Below are 18,107 nucleotides of genomic sequence, written 5' to 3' on the forward strand. Positions count from 1 at the left end.
TCTGCCAACATAAGACTTCCATATGCATCGTAAAGCAAATGATCAGATCTGGCCTTGCTTTGAAATTATAGCGGCTAAAGTAGACTTGTTCTTGTTGTTGTTTTAACCAGACGGCAGCAAAAAGGTGAGTCGGCTCCCGCGGGGTTGGACAGTAAACCACTCATCATTTTTGGTGGGACTGAACAGCAACACCTGGTGACATCTACTCTCCAAGTACTTCTGCTGTAGCACCAGATTATGTCACGGCAGAGATCAGATGCACTGAGACCGTTCCCAAACACGGGACACATTTGGTCAAAGCCGCAGGCATGGTTCAGAAGGCGGCTGTCACAGAGACTTATGAGCAGGACGAAAGGCAGCCTAGCCAGGCATAATGGCGGCAAAATCCCGTGTCATCACCTAGCCCCCCTCGGCCAAGCATCCCACATAACCTGAAGGACCCTGTTATCATTTCTGTGGGCTGTCTGCAAGAGTTCCACTTTCAACTGGTGCTCTGCTCAAGTGGATGTGATCCACTGAATCTTTTCCTCTTGCTGTTTTTATTCTTAGTGGATTATGCCGGTGGAGATGAAGATTAGAAGGAATATCAAAAATCACCCATCCATTCCCTGAATTGTCACAGTCACATCCAGGCGCATAGGTGCTCTTTCTCCTTCCGATTGGCGAGATCCTACCCTCCTTTGCTTATGTAGACATCTCATCCCCCAGGCTGGCTCGATTCCTCTTTACACCTGCCAACAAAATCTCTAGGAGGAGTGGTGCTAACCAATTCACGGGGCACGGGCAACACAGCAAGTCAATGACCCAGCGAAAAGCAAGACATCGGGTGCTTATGGGTAACAGCCCCAGGGGCCAAACAGGTGGGACCCGCCTCCCCCATCAATGCAAGTGGGGAGGAAAGGAAAGCGGGTCTCTCGGTGGGAGGAGCCGGTGTGTGGGTGGCGGCGGCAGCCCTGGGCACAGAAGGTGGTATTGCCCAGGCAGTCCTGTGCCCTACTTGTTTGCTGCGCTTTTCCAAACCACAAAGCCCTGCTTGGAGCTCCCCTGCCAAGGCTGGGCACGATCTGCCAGACTATCAGCGTTGTCATCTCACACGGACATGCAGTCAGCGCTGTGAATTCTCAGGGACCTGCCTTCAAGGATCCTGCCCTTGCCCACAGCCATGATGACATCTGGCCATTCCGGGCTATGGTAGCACATTTCTCCAATGGTGCCAACAGTCCCAGTCTGGATCCCTGTTAACGTCCCTCTCTCCTTCCTCTTTGCCCTGCCCCTTCTTTCCCAACCCCACCACAACCCAAACCCTACGATGAGGGTAAACCACCCACCCATCTACACCCTTGTCTTTCAAAGCTGGGAAACGAATGTTCAGAATGACAGAGCCCATTGAGGAAAAGCTCGAACCCTGATGGCTGTGTCATCCACCCAGACACTGTCGCCGTGGCTGGTGCCTGGGTCTACCGAGAGCTGAGAGAGGTGGGCGCTCTGCTTGGTGGAGTTGGGAAGATGATGAGGGGAAAGTGGCAGCGGAGTTTTCCTGGTTTGGAAAAAGAACTTTTCAGCACCTGCCAAACTGATAGGTTTGCCAAGAAATTTACATTTGCCAAGAATTCTACATTAAACAAACACACACGCCTACCTCACCCCTCCTCCTAAAGATGCATAACCTATTGGGTAAAGAAACAGCTCTAGGAAGGAGGACAATATAGGTTCACAAACCTTTCTAGTTTCCAGAGCATGGTCCACTTTAAGCTCTGCCAGATGACCCAAAAGTCTACGCATCTCACATCTCCCTGACATTAAAGTTTGGGTTCCAAAGCAAGAAAGTTAAGGCTTGATTCTGATCTACAAGGTTTTTGTTGTTGTTGTTTTTATTATAGAAGTCTATTTACACAAGGCGTGAATGTACAGAGATATACATTAAAAAAATCCCGGGGAGGTTGCTAGGTCTATACGCTCTTAAAGGTCTGGTAGTAGACTGGTATTTGGTGATTGTTGTCCCTGTGTCTCCCTTCCTTCCCTCCTGTCTGCCAAGTACAGCCAATGGCTGAGACACAGACGACCACTGCCATGAAATATGTAACAGGAGCTGATCTGTAAAAGCTTCTAGACCAAACTAAAGAGAGTGACCGACATTCAAGCATCTCAGCCTCTTCCCGTGTCTGTAGGGAAACTGTTACCTGGACTCTGAAGCATGTCTACTTACCCCTGCTAATGAGAGAGGATGGGGCAGGAGGGAGTAGACTGCGATGCTTCTCCCCAAGCACTCAGCATCCCCAATTCCTGCCGCTGGGGCGTATAAAGAAGTCGAGAGTTGGCCACAGCTCTGACCCACAGTTCTGGGGTATCAGCCCATGGACATCCCTCCGAGGAGGGCAGAAGGACCAGGATCCCCAGGGCTCACGGGGGACAGTCCATCTCTCCAGGTGGGCACCCTTGACTCCAGCCTCCCCCCTACTCATTCAATCTGTCCAATTTTTCACTGCACACCACTCTTAAGTGGATATGCGAGAGAATAAAGTCATATCCTACCCACGTGGTCTTCTGTGCCATGCTTAGCCTGACTGATGAAAAAGACGACCGTGAACCTATGAAATCAACTCATGTGACCTAGTTCATGAGCCCAGAGAACGTGGCAAAGGTGATAGGATGTCACTCCTGTGATTCTGCTACATGATATGAGGCTCCCTCTTGTTGGCACACTCCCGCAGAGGCCGGTGTGAAGAAGAAAGCAGCCAGCTTGGGAAAGCCCATGGGCTAAGAAATTGTGAGTGGCCTCTAGTAACCACAGGTGGCCCCTCAGAGCTAAGGAAAGCCCATAGCCAACAGTCAGCAAGGAGCTGGGCTCCCAGTCCTCCAACTGCCAAGACTGAATTCTGCCAACCACCCGCATGTGCTTGGAAGTGGACTCTGCCCCAGTCGAGCCTCCAGAGAATACAGCCCAGCCAACATTTTGACTACAACCTTGTGAGACCCTGAGCAGAGGATCCAGCTAAACCATGTCCAGACCCCTGATCCAGAGAAATTGAAACAATAATGTGGGTTGCTTTAAGCCACACAGCTGGTGGTAGTTACATAACACTAGAAAACTCAGACAGTGACCATCTCCCACCAGGTTACTAAATATGAACAATGCCCACATGGAAGGAAATCTATAGATTCATGAACCATTTATTTAAGAGACTGAGGTCTTTTTTCTTTTAACCTATATTATGGACTTGCTAGTAAGTGACCAATTTTACATCCCCCATAATTTCACAGAGTAAGTTCAATCAGCATTTTCATTGAAAGAGCACAAAGGGAGCAGGTTCCTGTTCAAGAGAAACTTTGATGAAGGAATAGAAATCTAAGTACTAATCTTAAAACAGCTGATTGTTCTTTGCGATGGGACACCCCCCACAGTGTGGTAGTGACCAGCGTGGACTGCAGACCCAAGTGCATATGCAACCCTAAAGCTAAAAGGCAAGGTCAGAGAAGGGGGTACACCTCCAACACCCCTACTGCACACCTAGAAAACAGAACCAAACTATGCCTAAGGGTCTCCCCTTGCTCTGCATGCTCCCGCCAGGCTTGTCCTACCTTTTCCTTCTTCCCTGACACATCCTGGACTTCTTGGAGGTCATGGCTCGCCATCAGCGAAGGGACTTAAGCCTGACCTTAAACTCCATCCTCACCAACTCCAAACACTCTAGATGCATACCCCTCCTTGCTAGACAACAAGGCCACTAAAAGACTTGTTAACGTTGTGGTTGTAAGTCTGCCAGAGAGGGGCAAATACATCAGAGGGGATGCCACACAATTTCCGATCTGATCTTTTAATCGGGGGAAGAAGCAAGCGGTGTTGGGATACAGGTCCCAAGGTTTACCCTGTGCAAAAAGAATCCTAGGCCTTTCCCTGGGCCTACATAATCCAGCTGCTCTTTTCACTTATCCATCCACCTACGGCTTCCATGTCTTGGAAGAGAGGGCATAGCCAAGTGCCCTAAGGACACTTGGGGATCCTGAGGCTGAGCAACCCCATCAGAAGCCGCATAGATCTCAGCTCTTGGGGACAGATGGTGGCCATGCGGGACCCCTTTGCTATCAAGTCGCTGGCAAAGCCCAGACACTATCAAGAGGAGGAGAACTAGAAAGGAAGAGGGTTGAGTGGATCCAAAGGAAGGCTTAGGGTTGCTGTTTCCCGCCCTCGCTCCCTGTAGCCCAGGGCCAGCCTTCCTCCTCCTCCTTCTTCGGGAAGAAGGAAAACAACTTCTTCCAGGTGTAGTTCTTTCTGCTCCTGGACAGAGCAGCACAATTTTGAGTAGTATTCCTCCTGCCTGTGAACACAAGTCCACCCCTTGTCACAGCTGCAGGGGTTGGGCTGGGTTAGGAAGATGATCACAAAGTGAACTCACTCAATAAAACTCCCGAAGTTCTGGAACCTCTAAGATCCCCTAGCATTGTCAGGCAGGGTCAGTTACGGCTCGGGGTGTACTTACAGAGGTGAACTTACCTTACAGCCAGCGAGGCAGGCCTGCACCGCAGGGGCGCTGGACTCAGGTGCCCCTTCCAAAGCCCTGTGCCTAATTGTGTGTGTGTCCTTTTATTTTCCCCAGAGAGCGCTCCTCAAATTGTATGCACTTCGGATCCCCCCAGTCGGGGTCCACCGCTGCAAGGGACAAGCCTGCAGACAGCAGAGTCCCGGGAAGCCAGCGGTCTCTTCCGTGGAGCCCGAACGGCCTCGCTGCAGCCTAACCCGGCGAAGGCCTCGCGAGTTCGTTGCAGGCGGGCGGCCGAGAGGGGCGGGTCCCAGCGCGTCCCGGGAGCCCCGCCCCGCGGCCCCGGCCCCGCCCCGCGCAGGTAAAGAGCCGCCCGCAGCCCGCGGAGCCCGCCCGGGGACCGGCCCGGCGTCGCGCCAGGCGCCCGGGGGAGGCGGCCCGGCAGGCTCCCAGTGACCCGGCGCCCGCGCAGGCAGCCCAACCTCAGCTGGCGGGGCAGGCGGGTGGCACCTGCGGGCCGGGCGGCTGACCAGGGCACGTAGCCAGGGCGGGGGAGTGCACCTGAGACCTGGGGAGCCCACGCCTGTGGCTTCCCAAGACCCTGTCGCGGGGCTCGGCCGAGGGGCGTGTAGGTAAAAATGGGTGGAACTGTATACACTTAAGGTCTGTGCCTTTGTTATATATATATCATACCTCAGTTTAGAAGGAAGGGGGGAGGCCGCCTGGGTGGCTCAGATGGTTAAGCGTCTGCCTTTGGCTCAGGTCATGATCCCAGGGTCCTGGGATCGAGTCCCGCATCAGGCTCCCGGCTCAGCGGGGAGCCTGCTTCTCCCTCTGACCCTCTCCCCTCTCATGCTGTTCCTCTCTCTCGCTCGCTCTCTAAAAAATAAATAAAATCTTTAAAAAAAAAAAAAAAAAAGAAGGAAGGGGGGAAAAGAACGACCCCTGGGCTCCCAAGTGCTTCCAACTTTCACAGATTCAACCATTTATTACATGGTGGACGGGTGTAGAACGTTGCACCTGGAAAGCTTTAGGGAGCAGGGTCCGGGAAGTCACTTTCTGCCTCCTCCGTGCAAAGCAGAACCAATCCTGCCACTGCCTATCACCATCTTGGCCAGAGTAAGATTTCCTGGATCTCACCTTCCTCGTCAGCCAAGTGGGGCAATCATCTGGAAGTCGAGCTTTAAAGGAGGCGACTAGGGCACATAGCAGCACCCCGTCTGGCCCACAGTCTTCACCTGATGGCCTTTTGGTCCTTCCCTCGGAACAGCAGAGGAGAATGTCTTTGATAGGTCCCCAGAGAAGATCCAGAGGCTAATACCTACCCCCATCTCTCAATTACAGTCACCTGGAACGAAGGGCCCATCAAAGACAAAGCCTTGAGGGAACAAGTTTCGGCCATCAAACAGTCAAGGACATGAGGACTGAGAGGCAGTCCCCTCAAGCAGTGCTAATAACAGCTTAGAGAAAACACACTTGTAAGCTCCAGTCCTGAAATCTGAGCTCAAGGAAAAGACGGAAACCTAGAGATCTCTTATGACAGTTCTTAAATATCCTCTTACCTCTTGTGTCCATAAGGCTGAGGAAGGTAGAAAAACAAATGCAAAATCTGATCCCCATGTTTGGCTGAATATCTGTGCTGGTGGTGGCTGTGTTTTCCATAGAAAGCACTGGTCAGGAAGCAGTGGGACCCAGAAAAGCAAAACAGAGATATATGGGAGGATTTGGAAACCTTGGAATTTTCTGAATTCTAAATCCTCAAAGAGCCTCCTTTGTCAGCTGAAACACACTGCCCTTCCTCCGGCCTTCTGAAACACTTCTTGAAGACGCTGTCATTGCTTTGCCTGAAGGAGTCACCCTCCAAGAGAAAGCCAGTTCTCCTCATGCACTACCCTGTATTGTCTCCGGAAATGATCAGAGTTATATCCCAGCATGCCTCCAAAGGAAGGGCAATGGCAAACTCAAACCGGGGAGAATAAGGATTTGAAACCAACATTACTTCAGGATTTTTCTTTCTTCTTCTTCTTTTTTTTTAATTTAAATTTCAGGTAAATGACAAAAATGGGTGGCTTTTTGGGGTCTTTTTTTAAAAATTAATATATAACGTAGTATTTGTTTCAGGGGTACAGGTCTGTGATTCATCAGTCTTACACAATTCACAGTGCTCACCATAGCACATACCCTCCCCAAGGATTTTTCTCATTTTACTGATAAATTGGGGGGGGAAATATGGGTAGGAAGAGATTTTTAGGATGCTCAACAGTGGAGGGAAGAACATAAGTCTAAATGAGTCTCAATTTATTGACATACAATTGTTACAGAGGTCCTAGGGTTACTGTGCTAGCATGAGAAACATAGGACAGCAGGTGATTATCCCTAAAGTATTGAGTGTCACGTGTGACCCAGGCTGTCCATTATGTATGGGTCATCTAACACACTCATAAAATTCCATTGCTAATTGGAAATGGTTTATACCGACTGGGCCCGGACCCTGAGTGCTGGTGATGTTCCAAGGGCACCCACAGACTACTTAGTTGAAGACTGATTACTTTGGACCTCTTCCATTGTGGACGAGGCACAGATTTCACCCCACTGAAGCAGGCTCATATATCTGGATTTGCAGTTGCTTCCCTATCACTATGGCATTCTATGTGACGCTGCTTCTGACCATGGAATTCACTTTACCATCAAAGAGGGAAGGCAACGGGTGGATACCCTTGTGATTTGAGCCTATCACCCAGGAGCAGTGATTTGTTTTGAACTGTGACTTGATTTACTGCAGATATGGTTTCAGGACTAGCTCTGAGACAGTATCTAATGAAGTTGAGATACTGTCCTTTAAAACAAGTGTTCAGAACCAGGGATCAATACGTGGGGCTGTTTCTCCCAGAGCCAGACTAAGCAGGTCTGGAAGATGGGGGAGTGGGGATGGTGCCTGCTCCATTTTACCTAACAACTCACTCTCTTCACCTTTGGACCCCACCGGTTTAGAGGTTTTGAATCCAAAAAAGGAATGCTCCACTACTGGGGGAACTGGCAATTAGGGTAGCTCCATTTGGAAAGGGGAAGAATGAAGTTTCGATTGCATGAGGGAGAGCTCCATTATCTAAGCAGAAAGCTTTGTTTAAAAGTGAACAGAGAAATCCGTGTGTGTGTAGATGTGGAACAGCAAAAGAGTGAGACTAATAAATGGAATAAATTTGTTTTCTTTCTTCTTTTGGGTCTCCACTATCTGAACTCATTCCAAAATTTGAAAATCCATTTTTTGGTGAGTCTTGGTAGGGAGGCATGACCAGCTAGTTCATGGTCATACATGGACACAGGACGGAAGCTCTGCCAGCTTAGATGTTACTGCCCAGAACTTTGAATGTGGAATGAGGACACAAAGAATCAGGGTCAGTTTAGAGTTCATCCCCACGGTGGTGGTGGTAGAACCAAGGAGAAGCAGTTTGAGGAGTGGTTTTCAGTCCAGGGACCAGCATCGGTGGCACCCAAACCGAGCTGCTTTTGAGATGCGAATGGGTCGTGGTCCCAGATCTCTAGCTTTCTTGGATCCAGCCCATTTTCAAGATTGTTTCTCCTATAGATTTTATGAGCTCCCAAAAGCCTTCCATTAAATTCCTGTCTAAGTTAGCTGGAGTTGGATTTGTTGTTGTAAACCATGAATCTAACTAGCCTATCTCAGCTGGGCTCTTTCCTTGGCTTATACTAATATTAGGTAGGGGAGATGTTGGGACTAACTTTAGTTAGCTCTTATATTATCAACCCTGGCAAGAAGCGGCTTGGAGAAGGACTGAACACAGCTCATCCACAATAATATCCCCTTTATTGATATTAATCACAGTTATGAGGTCTTGTCCATCAGAAAGTTTGCATTATGTAGAACTACATACGAAGACATAAAAATACACATACACTAACCACCAAACCCATTAACTTCAACCAATCAAAGCCCCTGAATGTCTTCCATTTTGATCATCAGTGCTCCAGAAGAACATACATAGACCCAGCATAAGGTTGGCTTTGGAGGTGTCAGAGCATTCACAGAGCAGGGTATTCACCCCTGGAAGCAATTCAACATGTAAACTCAGAGGGCAGGCATTGATAAACACAACACCTGAACGCCTGGGTCTTGGGCTGCCTGCCTTAATGGCAGAGCCCACTCAAGGTCCCACATACTCCTTTGACCAACGAGGACAGTAGGCCTTACTTAGCTCTGTTTGAAGCAGACAAATTATATCACCCCTATTGGAGAAACTATGTGTAGGAAAGAGCAGATTGGCTTCTAGTCTACTTCAAGTCATCCTTTAGAGTCATTTCAAGATGATGACTTGGCTAAGATTTACCCTACAAGGGGAATGTAAAAAATCTCTTTTTCTTCCTATGCCTTCTTCCTTCTTCATCCTAAGCTCTCCGGCCAAACTCCAGCAAAGCTTGCGATAGCCTAAGGGTTCAAGGTGAGGTTACAAGTCACATGGTCAACCGGGAAGGACCTATTGCAGATTCCCAAATGTCTCTCTCTCACTTAGGTTAGCTTAAGTGGCTCCCTCCATAACTACAAAAGGATTTGAGTTCCAACCATCCTCTGGTGTCCCCAAGTCTCTTGGAAAACTGAAGGCTATAAATTTATCGAAATAAATGTCTAGGGGATTTGGACACCATGACAAACCCCTTTGCTCTGGGATCCATAGAGTGCAGAGGTTTCTAATCAAAGCTGCATTCACACTCTGTGTTCACAGTTGTCTGAATTCCCTAATTCCCTTAACATCAATAGTGTCAATTTTGCCTTAAAAAAATAAAAAATGAAAGAAAAAGGCTAACAGATTTCCTTCCCTTTGTGTCCCCTCCCATACAGCATCTCCTTCGGGGGATGCAGAGGAAGGCATATTTTCTTGGGCTGGCTGGACCTTGGAGAGTGGGTTGCTATGTTCATGACGTTCCAGTTCCGGTCTCATGGGTAGATGATCAATGGTGAACGATCAGGAGGGACAGATGAGAGATGTCCTGGACATTCTGCTCTGAGTCACGAGGCAAAAATGCTTAGGAAGCTTCTCTCTTGGTAGCTTGCTCCTGTAGGTGGTGACCTTGAGAAGCTGCCACTGAGCCCAGTGACGGAGACTGAAAGTATGACAGCAGAGATTTCCCTGATCTGGGTGTCCTTGGTAATCCCACCAAAGAAAGATTCTATGCAGTGGCCAAACAAAAATATGGAGTTCCGTGACACCTTGACATTCTAAATGAAACCAAGATCTCCCTCCAAAGAAGAGTAAAAACTGTCTTACTATAATCAGAGTCAATCAGGATAATGAGATGAAAAGGAGAGAAAGGAAAAGTGTTTTAATGTAAAGGAAGAGGCTTGTGGTCCCATTGAAGCCAACCATTGCAGTTTCCTGGTGCCATTTTTCCTGGGGTCCGAAGCATCTCAGCACTAGCCCAGGCCAACATCAAGGGACATCATCACCACAAATCCCACGATGGAGGCCCAGGAGGCCAGTTTCCCGTTACCACTAGGAAGGAAGGGAAGGAAGACCTTAATGCACTCTGGGACACCATCCAAGCTGAAAGCATCCTCTGTGAAGTCCAATTCCAATAGAAAGTACACCACTATGATTAATAAGAACAATATTGACAAGTAACACTTCTTAGGGCTTGCTAAATGCCAGGCAAACTAACTCATGTAACCCCAAAGGATGATCACATGAGATCGGTCGGCACTGTCATTATTCCCTTGTTACTGGTGGGGAAACTGAGGCATACAGAAGTAACTTGCCCAAAGATGCCTCTCGTGGCTCTGGAATATATGCTTGAATAATACAGAGTGGCAATTAAATTCTTGATGATATTATTGAGTCTGACCTTTTAATCTAGCCTCAACATCATTCTGCTATAAAAACCAAATGAAACAAAGAAAGCAAGCCCCTACCCCCTGACACCCAGCCCATAGCAACACAATGAGACTATGATGGATAGCTTTGCCTATCAGAGCTCACCTCTCCCCTCATTGCAGCCCCAGAAAAATCCACAAAGGGACGGGTGGGAGAGAAAGGGGCAATACACAAAACGGGGCTAATCATCTGGATTAGGGGAGTGTAGATGCCCCTGCCTAGGGTCAATGGTCGGTCTCTCCACCCGCCCTGCTCATCTCTTTTGTTTCTGAGAGCACATTTGAGAAGGTGATGGGGATGATCCTGGGAAGGGGCCGGAAGGGGTGGGAGCAAAGAAAGGAGTAACAGATGAAGAAAGAGAAGATCTGGAGGCTGGGGCCCTGGGACTGGGAACCTGGCCAGGGGGAGATGAGGGACGGTTCACTCTCCAACCTGATCTGAGCCTCCGGGATGATGTCGTCCGTGACCACATAGACCATGGCGCCCGCAGCAAAGGCTAGGGCGTAGGGCAGGAGGGGCTCAGCCAGCACCACGGCAAAGGCGCCCAAGACCCCGGCCAGTGGCTCCACCATGCCGCTCAGCTGCCCGTACCTAAGGAGAGACCAGAGACACGTGCCACCAGGGGAGGGTCAAGCGGACACGCAGCCAGCATGCTCAGACTGCTGACTCAGCCCCAGAAAACAGACGCCTTTCCTTCCGTGTCGTATCTGCGCCTGGCAGTGCAAAAGGACTTCGCTGTGTCTTCAGCCACCGCCTTCTTCCCCGACCTCCTCCGACACGGCAGGTGCCTCCTTCCGGGTGTCCCGTGGGGTTTTAAGTTGTCCCCGCTGTCTGTTTTCCATAACAGCGTTATTGAGATCTAATTCACATACCATAGGGCACACCCATTTCATGTGTACAGTTCAGTGGTTTTAGCATAGTCACAGGGTTGCACAACCATCACCACTACCTGCTTCCAGAACATTCTCATCACTGCAAAAGGAAACCCCATACCCATGAGCAGCCACTCCCCATGCATCCCTCTCCCAGCTCCCGGCAACCACCTATCTGCTTTTTTGTCTCTACGAACGTGCTTATTCTGGATATTTCATATAAAGGGACTCATGCAATGCTGGCTTATTTCATCTCGCGTAATGTTCTCAAGGTGCCCCCATGTCGTAACACAATATCGGCGTTCACTTCATTCCTTTTATGAGTAATATCCCGCTGTACGGACACACCACGTGTTCTCTATCCATTCGCCAGCCGATGTCGGCATTGTCTCTTGACGGGCAGGACACTGGTTAGGAGTGGTGCGGACGTTTCCCAAGGACGGCTGTGCCTGCTAGGTTTGGGGGTTCGGGCCACCTCTGCACCCCTTCCGAAGGAGCTGCACCCACGCCCCTCTGCTGACGAGGTGGACCTACCTGGCCAGGTATCTCCTGAGGGCTGGCCCCCAGTACCCCCATCTTGGATTAAGGTGAGATTTCTTCATTTAAAAGAAGAATCCCTTTATTTGAGCAGGTGGGTCTCTGTTGCTTGCAATCCCAGAAGCCCTGATGAAAATAGCAGCCCACGTGAGCCCTGAGGCTTCAGAGAGCAGGAGAGAAGCTGGTACCTGATCCCCACAGCTGAGCCCAGCCGGCTGTTGGGTTGAATACCAACAGACAGGGGAGCTGGGACACCTTTCCCACTATTCCGGGTGTGGGCATCTGGCAAGATGCACTGCCCGTGAGCCTCAATCTCTCTGTCTGTAAAATGGGGGTAGGAAACCCGAAGTGCCCTGGGGCATTTCCCTGTCCAGCTGGCCTCCCCAGTGACAGGACAGGGCTGTGAAGCCCCCCACTCCCCCCGCTTCTCCCTGGCCAGGAGCAGACAGCTGGCATGGGGGAGACACTGTCTACACTGCAGGACCCTCTAAGGGAACACCACTTCCTGACTTAGGCTGTGTGCACAGGTCGGCAGACCTCTGCAGCTCTGCGGTGTGGGTACAACTCCCAGGCTCGGCTTTGTCACTTGGGGGAAAAAAGTGAGTTTGACGTCAAGCCCAGACTGGAATGAGAAGAAAAAAAGTTCAGTCTCGGGGTCCAGACGCTGAGCACGAGGCCCCCCCGTTCCCTCGCCTCCCATCCCGTGGTGCCCCTCCTGTACGAAACAACAGTCACAGCTTTGGGGCTCCCGGAACTCACATTCAAACCACATCTCTAAGGCCATTTGCCCTGCCCTCACCCCGTCCTCTGTTCCGTAGACTCCAACAATGGAGAAAGAGACAAGAGAGGGTAAAATAAAATAATTTAAGTATGAGTAAGAACTTGTCAGTCATAAGGTCCCATAAAATGGAAGGCATTTTTCAATTGTTGTTATTAGCAATCTTTTAAAACGCCCTCACTGTACATTCTAGAGTGGCGATTGTTTTAACAAAGAGGTATTCTGGGGCTCGGAGTCCTGAGTTGAGGGACAGATTAGACTTCTGGTCTCGGAGTCACCACCGAGAGCTGGTCATCTGACACTCTGGGCCACGGTTCTCGCCTCTGAAAACTGAGGACTCACCTTACGTGTCACTGAAAAAGTAACACTAAGGAATAGACTAGAAAGACCATGGGGACTACGAAAACACGTTTTCTGAGTGCAAGAGGCATCATCTCCCAGACCCTCCTAACACAATCCTGGTCTTCACGTTGACAAGGGTTCTGAGCCGGGCCAATGTGATGACTCTTGGAGACAGGCTGTGGTCGAATGGGCCTACGTAAAGGCATGTGACATTGCGAGTAAACACTGGTTTACTTCCTACTCGACAGGGAGAAAACCCAACACTGAATGGGCATGGCGTGGCTACACCTGGAGGCATTTTGAAATAGGAAACATGACCACTGGGGCTGGTTTATGTAAAGGTCAAAGGTCAGGAGATGAGCTTCTTGAGCTTCCTTCCACGCCTGGGGGTGCAGGATTCAAACAGATTGTCGGCATTTTAGCAGAAGCTCCAGGGTCACTTCCAGGTCAGAGGAGGCGCTCTCGGAGAAGGAAGCCCGTATGAAGGACTGCTCTGAGCTTTACATCAGACACGACCCCGGCCTCTGAGAGCGGACACTCTGGAGCACTTACCAGAAGGCTCTCCAGGGGGAGAAGCCAGCCCCTCGCAAGGGGAGGCTGACAGCCAGGCCCTCTGGGAAATTCTGGATCCCGATTCCAATGGCTAAATTCCTGAAAGAGCAAGAAGGCACATGAAGGCAACACCCGCCCCCCCCCCCCCACACACACAGGACCCCCTGGCCTAGACGCAACACCATCCTTGGGTGTGGGAGATCCAGGTGAGACCCGTGACGGGTGCAGAAAGGAGAGAGTTCAGGGCCTGTGTGGAGGTGCAGGGCACACGGAGATGAATGGGCTGATGCAGACCGTCTACCCCTTCCTGCTGTCCCTGGTCCCCAGGGATGCTCGATCTTTATGGGGCCGCAGTGAGCAGAGAACGTGCTGGCTGGGCATGAGGATGACCGGGGTCTGCCGCTTAGCCGCATAACTTTGTGCAAACCATTTACCGTTGGACATCTCAGATCCTTAGGAATAACACAGCCGGGCTTGCCCAGGGATGGTAACCTCTCCCAAGAAGGACTGCTCATGGCCATGTGGCCCAGTGACCTCATGCCTGTAAAGTTCCCAGCACGTGTGAGGTTCTCAGTACATTGTGGTTTTATTCCCTACGGCATGGAGATGGGTACATGGCATTTTATTGAGAGGCAATCTCAGGAATGGGACAGGGGAGTCCTGAGCAGACTCCAACAGGGACACTGATGATCTCCTGGGCTCGGCTATCCCGCCGACCCTGCTGGTCTGGCCCGGGCACCACACTTCTTTGGGCCCCTGCGGTGCTCACCGAGATCCTCCCTCCTCTGCTCCTGCGGGACTTAGAGGGGCTGGGCTCTGGGAACTGGTCAGGCTCGAGGACAAACTGCCCACTATCTGCAGAGGGTGAAAAGGGCCGGCCTTGGGATCAGGGTCGAGAGTCTTACTTCTCACTTCTTGGGTCCCAGGTCTAGGAATCCAAACCCAGCTTTGGATAATACCGGCCAGCCCTGCTCGAGTCACAGGACCCTATAAGCTCCCACCAGCCCTGGGCAGAAATACAGCTTGTTCTAGAGGCTTCTGCTATCCGTGTCATGGGGGCATTTGAAATATATTTCTTTTTAAGAAATGAACCTTAAGGGTCCATTTGCCAATATTTCATTGGCCCCTGCCCTGCCTTCTCAAACAGACCCTCAAAGGGGTCATCCTTTTCCCGACACTTTTCCAGTATCCCCTCCCCACTCCCAGATAGATAAGTGGATACAACCTTTCTTGACCTTTTGCAAAGCCCTGAATCACGGTTTCTTTCATGAGGAAGATCAGAGTGTCTGGCCAGTTCTAGTACCCCTCTCCTGACCATGGAAACAGCCCTTTGTGGCGGGCTCGGTGCCCACGGCCATCGCCTGCCCGCCCCATGCACAGGTAGGCGCACGCCGTCCCCCCAGCCTAACTCCAGAGTGGCCAGCCCCATGTCACCAGCAAGTCAGAGGTGGGGCTCCCCGTCCAAAGTCCTCACGTTGACACAGCACTGACCGCAGCCATGCACCAGGCGGACTGTGGAAGCCTCCTCCACGTCCTGTCTGGGAGCCACCAACCTGATAAGCAGCACAGAAACCCCATTCTTCTATCCCTGGCAAGCCACATTACCTCGGCCCCACCCTGGCTCTGGCGTGGCGCTTCCAGCCCAACCAGGTGCCACACCCTCGGGATCCTGCCAGGCCGTCCTCAGCAGGGCACCACCTTGCCAGGTGATCACCACATCTCCCCTGAGTGCTCCTGGGCTCCTTCACCCCCCGACAAGGTCCAGACTGCGGATTCTCCGCCCTTCCCATCTTCCTGTATGTCCCTTCTTAACTCGGCTCTGCTCTTCACGTGCATACACGTGCTCGCCCACCGCGTCCCCCTGCTCCGCTGGATGCCCTGCATCCGTGAGACTTCAACTAGCTAGGGGAGACTCAACAGAAGGACTCGGTCCCCTCTGCACCCCCTGTTCCACTTCGTCACTTGCATCAGCTCGGGACTGAATTAAAACCCAGAGCCCTCGGCCCTGGCCATGCACTAGCAAATGCCGATGCCTGGGCCCACCCTCGAGACTCCAGTGAATCGCTATGGTGTTGGGCTCCAGATCCGCAGACTTGGAAGAATGAGCTGACGGCACTGAGAGCCAATGACCTAAGACATCATCAGAGTGGGTGAGGACGAGGATCGTGGCAATGGCCACCTCCGAACCGGAAGCCCCTTCCCTGCTATCCTGGCGCCCAGCAGCATGGGGGGGTGGCCCCAGGTCGGAGCTGAGGACACCAGCGGCTCCTTGTGAATGCACCAGCTGGCCTGCAGATTGGGTCCTTCCTGTGCATGAAACCCGAACTGGGGGGCCCTGGAGGGGATCCTGAAGAACAAAGAACAGAAGCAACAAAGTGGGGGTGATGCTGGGGAGACAGACTAGTAAGAGCAGAGAAGAAGAGAGTGGCTTGCAGGTGCCCAGGGCGAAGAAGCAGAAGGATGGCAGGGGCTCAGGCTGGCAGGGTTGGTCCCTTGGCAGCAGGAGCTCGGAGCTGACTAAGCAGGGGTGGGGGCTAGAGCAGCAGGCTGGGCTGCAAAAGGGCAGCCTTCCAGGAAGGAAGCCCCAGATGCACCCTCCCTCGTGCAGCCCTACTCTGCTCCCCCTGCGTGCCTGTGGAAGCGCATCCCCAGGGAGCGGGGTTTGGTGGGCCATCCCCTCCTGCGTTCAACTTTGGGGACGGAAAGCCCAGATGAGAGGTTTCCTTTCCAGGATGGGCTATGAAGATTCCAAACAGGGTTCAAAAAGCAAAGGGGAAAACCCAAACCTTGGCCTTCCCAAGACAGTGAAGCTGCTGTGTTCTGTGTTTTGTTCTTCCCGGAGGGAGCACAAAGACACCATCACCAGTCTAGACTGTGGCAAATGAGCGGCAGGGAGGTGGGGACGAAGGGCTCATTAAGAAAAGAAACCACAAGCTCTCCCCTGACAGCACCCCTTCCCTTTGGTGTCAAGCCAAGCCCCACAGTGATCTGTCACCTGAGCCGGACCAGGATTAACAGGGAGGGGAGAGAAAGGCCAGCAAAGGACGTCTGTGGGGAAAGCAGGGGCAGGGAGGAGAGAGGGCGAGTGGAGAGCAGGTGGGTGGAGGGGGGCCGGGGCCTGACAGGTGCAATGCTGGCCCTCCCGGCTGCTAGTTAGGAGGGGCCTCCTTGCCCTTACCTTCAGATACCGCTGATCCCAAGAGATGAGCGACGAGAGGAAAGGCCATGCCGGTGGGCAGTTGTTTCTGCTTTTTCTTAGAGGCCTGGAAGCAACTAGAGGCCTAACCCCGTTTCCCCTCGACCAGGCCTGGCTTCTCATCTGCATCCTCCTCCTCCTCAGCCCCCAGAGTAAAAGTCAGAGAACATTCGGGTTACAGGGTCGTTGGAGGCCCCGTTGTTCAACACCTTCATGGCACAGAGAAGCTGCATGTCTTTGGAGACGGTGTGACAGACAGTGGGTGTGCCAGACAGACCTGGGGGGGGACGCAACTCGGCCTTCACTTTGTCTGCGAACCAGGCACAAACTCCCCTCCTTTTCGGGGTTCTTCTGTGGACAATCGCTGTGAAGTGCCGCTCACAGCTCACAGCCCAGAGCTGGTCCTACCATTAAAAATTGCCCGAGGTTCCTGAATGAGGCGGCACTCGGGCTCTGCTGTTCCCCACACCGCCTGGTGACCTTCCCAACCCCATACGAACTTCTTCTCCAACTCACGCTCCTCAACCTTCTCGATTCTGTGACCTCCTCCTGGTCACAAGGCCAGCAATAGCAACTGACAGCCAGGTGGGAGCCCCCTTTCAAGGGGGACTCCGAATCCACCACTGAGCCCTGGCCGCATGTGAGAGCTTATGTCATATGTGAAGAGAGATGTGAGGGAGGGCGCCCCATCATCTTCAAGGAGTTTACAGTTGAATCGAGGGCAAAACCCCTGCCTACAAAGAACTACAGGATGTAGTCCAACTGGCTCAAGGCCGTAAGGGAAGCACAAAACCCGCACGGAGAACATTCCAGTAGAGGAAGAGGATCTGAGACAGAACGTGACGTTCAAGATGGACTCTGAAGGATGGGGACCCCTTAAATGGACAGAGAGAGATAAGGAGACACACGTCTTGTGGGACGAAGGAACAGAGCAAGCCAGTGTATGAGATGGTAGGCCGGGCCATCCAGGCCTTCTTTCTTGCCCCTTCCCCAGTTCAAAGCCCACACACACACATGCACGCACACAGGACATGCGCAGAAGTCACAGCCCAGCTCTCCCAGACATCAGACTTGTAAAAACCATTCCTACGCACAGGAAAGCATCACCGTCCGCTGAGTCTGCTGGCTTTCGAGGGCACACCTGAGTGCTTAGTGCCCCGGCCTCAGCCCCACCCCAGGGGTCGCCCCAAAGCCAAGTGTGGGCATGCACCCCAGTGGTGTCCAGCCCACGTCTGGATGCAGACTCCCCTGCTGAATGAGATGCCTGGAGGGTTCCCTTGAGACCCACTTATTGGCCATACCCACTCAGACCTCTCACTTAACATCTCGGGCCTCGAACTTGGGGAGAGCTTTCAGCGTGTGCCCTGTGGGCAACATCACAGAGCACACAGTCCCCATGCGATGACCTGTGGCCAAAGTCAGCTCATCTCTCATCTCCCGTCTCCAGATACTAGGCCTATCCGAAGG

At 51.9% G+C, this 18,107-nt stretch overlaps 1 protein-coding gene across 8 annotated transcripts in view; it reads right to left on the reverse strand.

The window, feature by feature from the left end:
• Nucleotides 1-8,285: 8,285 nt before the first annotated feature.
• Nucleotides 8,286-18,107, reverse strand: part of SLC39A11 (solute carrier family 39 member 11) — a 403,594-nt gene continuing 393,772 nt past the window's right edge. For all 8 annotated transcript variants that reach the window (XM_064583524.1, XM_064583522.1, XM_064583521.1 and 5 more), the window contains 3 exons: nt 13,445-13,543; nt 10,796-10,954; nt 8,286-9,985 (listed from right to left, as the gene is read on the reverse strand). In XM_064583524.1, coding sequence (XP_064439594.1) covers nt 9,907-9,985; nt 10,796-10,954; nt 13,445-13,543 — 337 coding nt within the window. In that variant the 3' untranslated portion in view covers nt 8,286-9,906. The remainder of the gene's footprint in view (nt 9,986-10,795; nt 10,955-13,444; nt 13,544-18,107) is intronic.

The sequence above is a fragment of the Mirounga angustirostris genome, unplaced genomic scaffold (assembly GCF_029215605.1).
Source record: "Mirounga angustirostris isolate CCGP_5_RB_7025 unplaced genomic scaffold, mMirAng1.0.hap1 SCAF_17, whole genome shotgun sequence".
NCBI lineage: Eukaryota > Metazoa > Chordata > Mammalia > Carnivora > Phocidae > Mirounga > Mirounga angustirostris.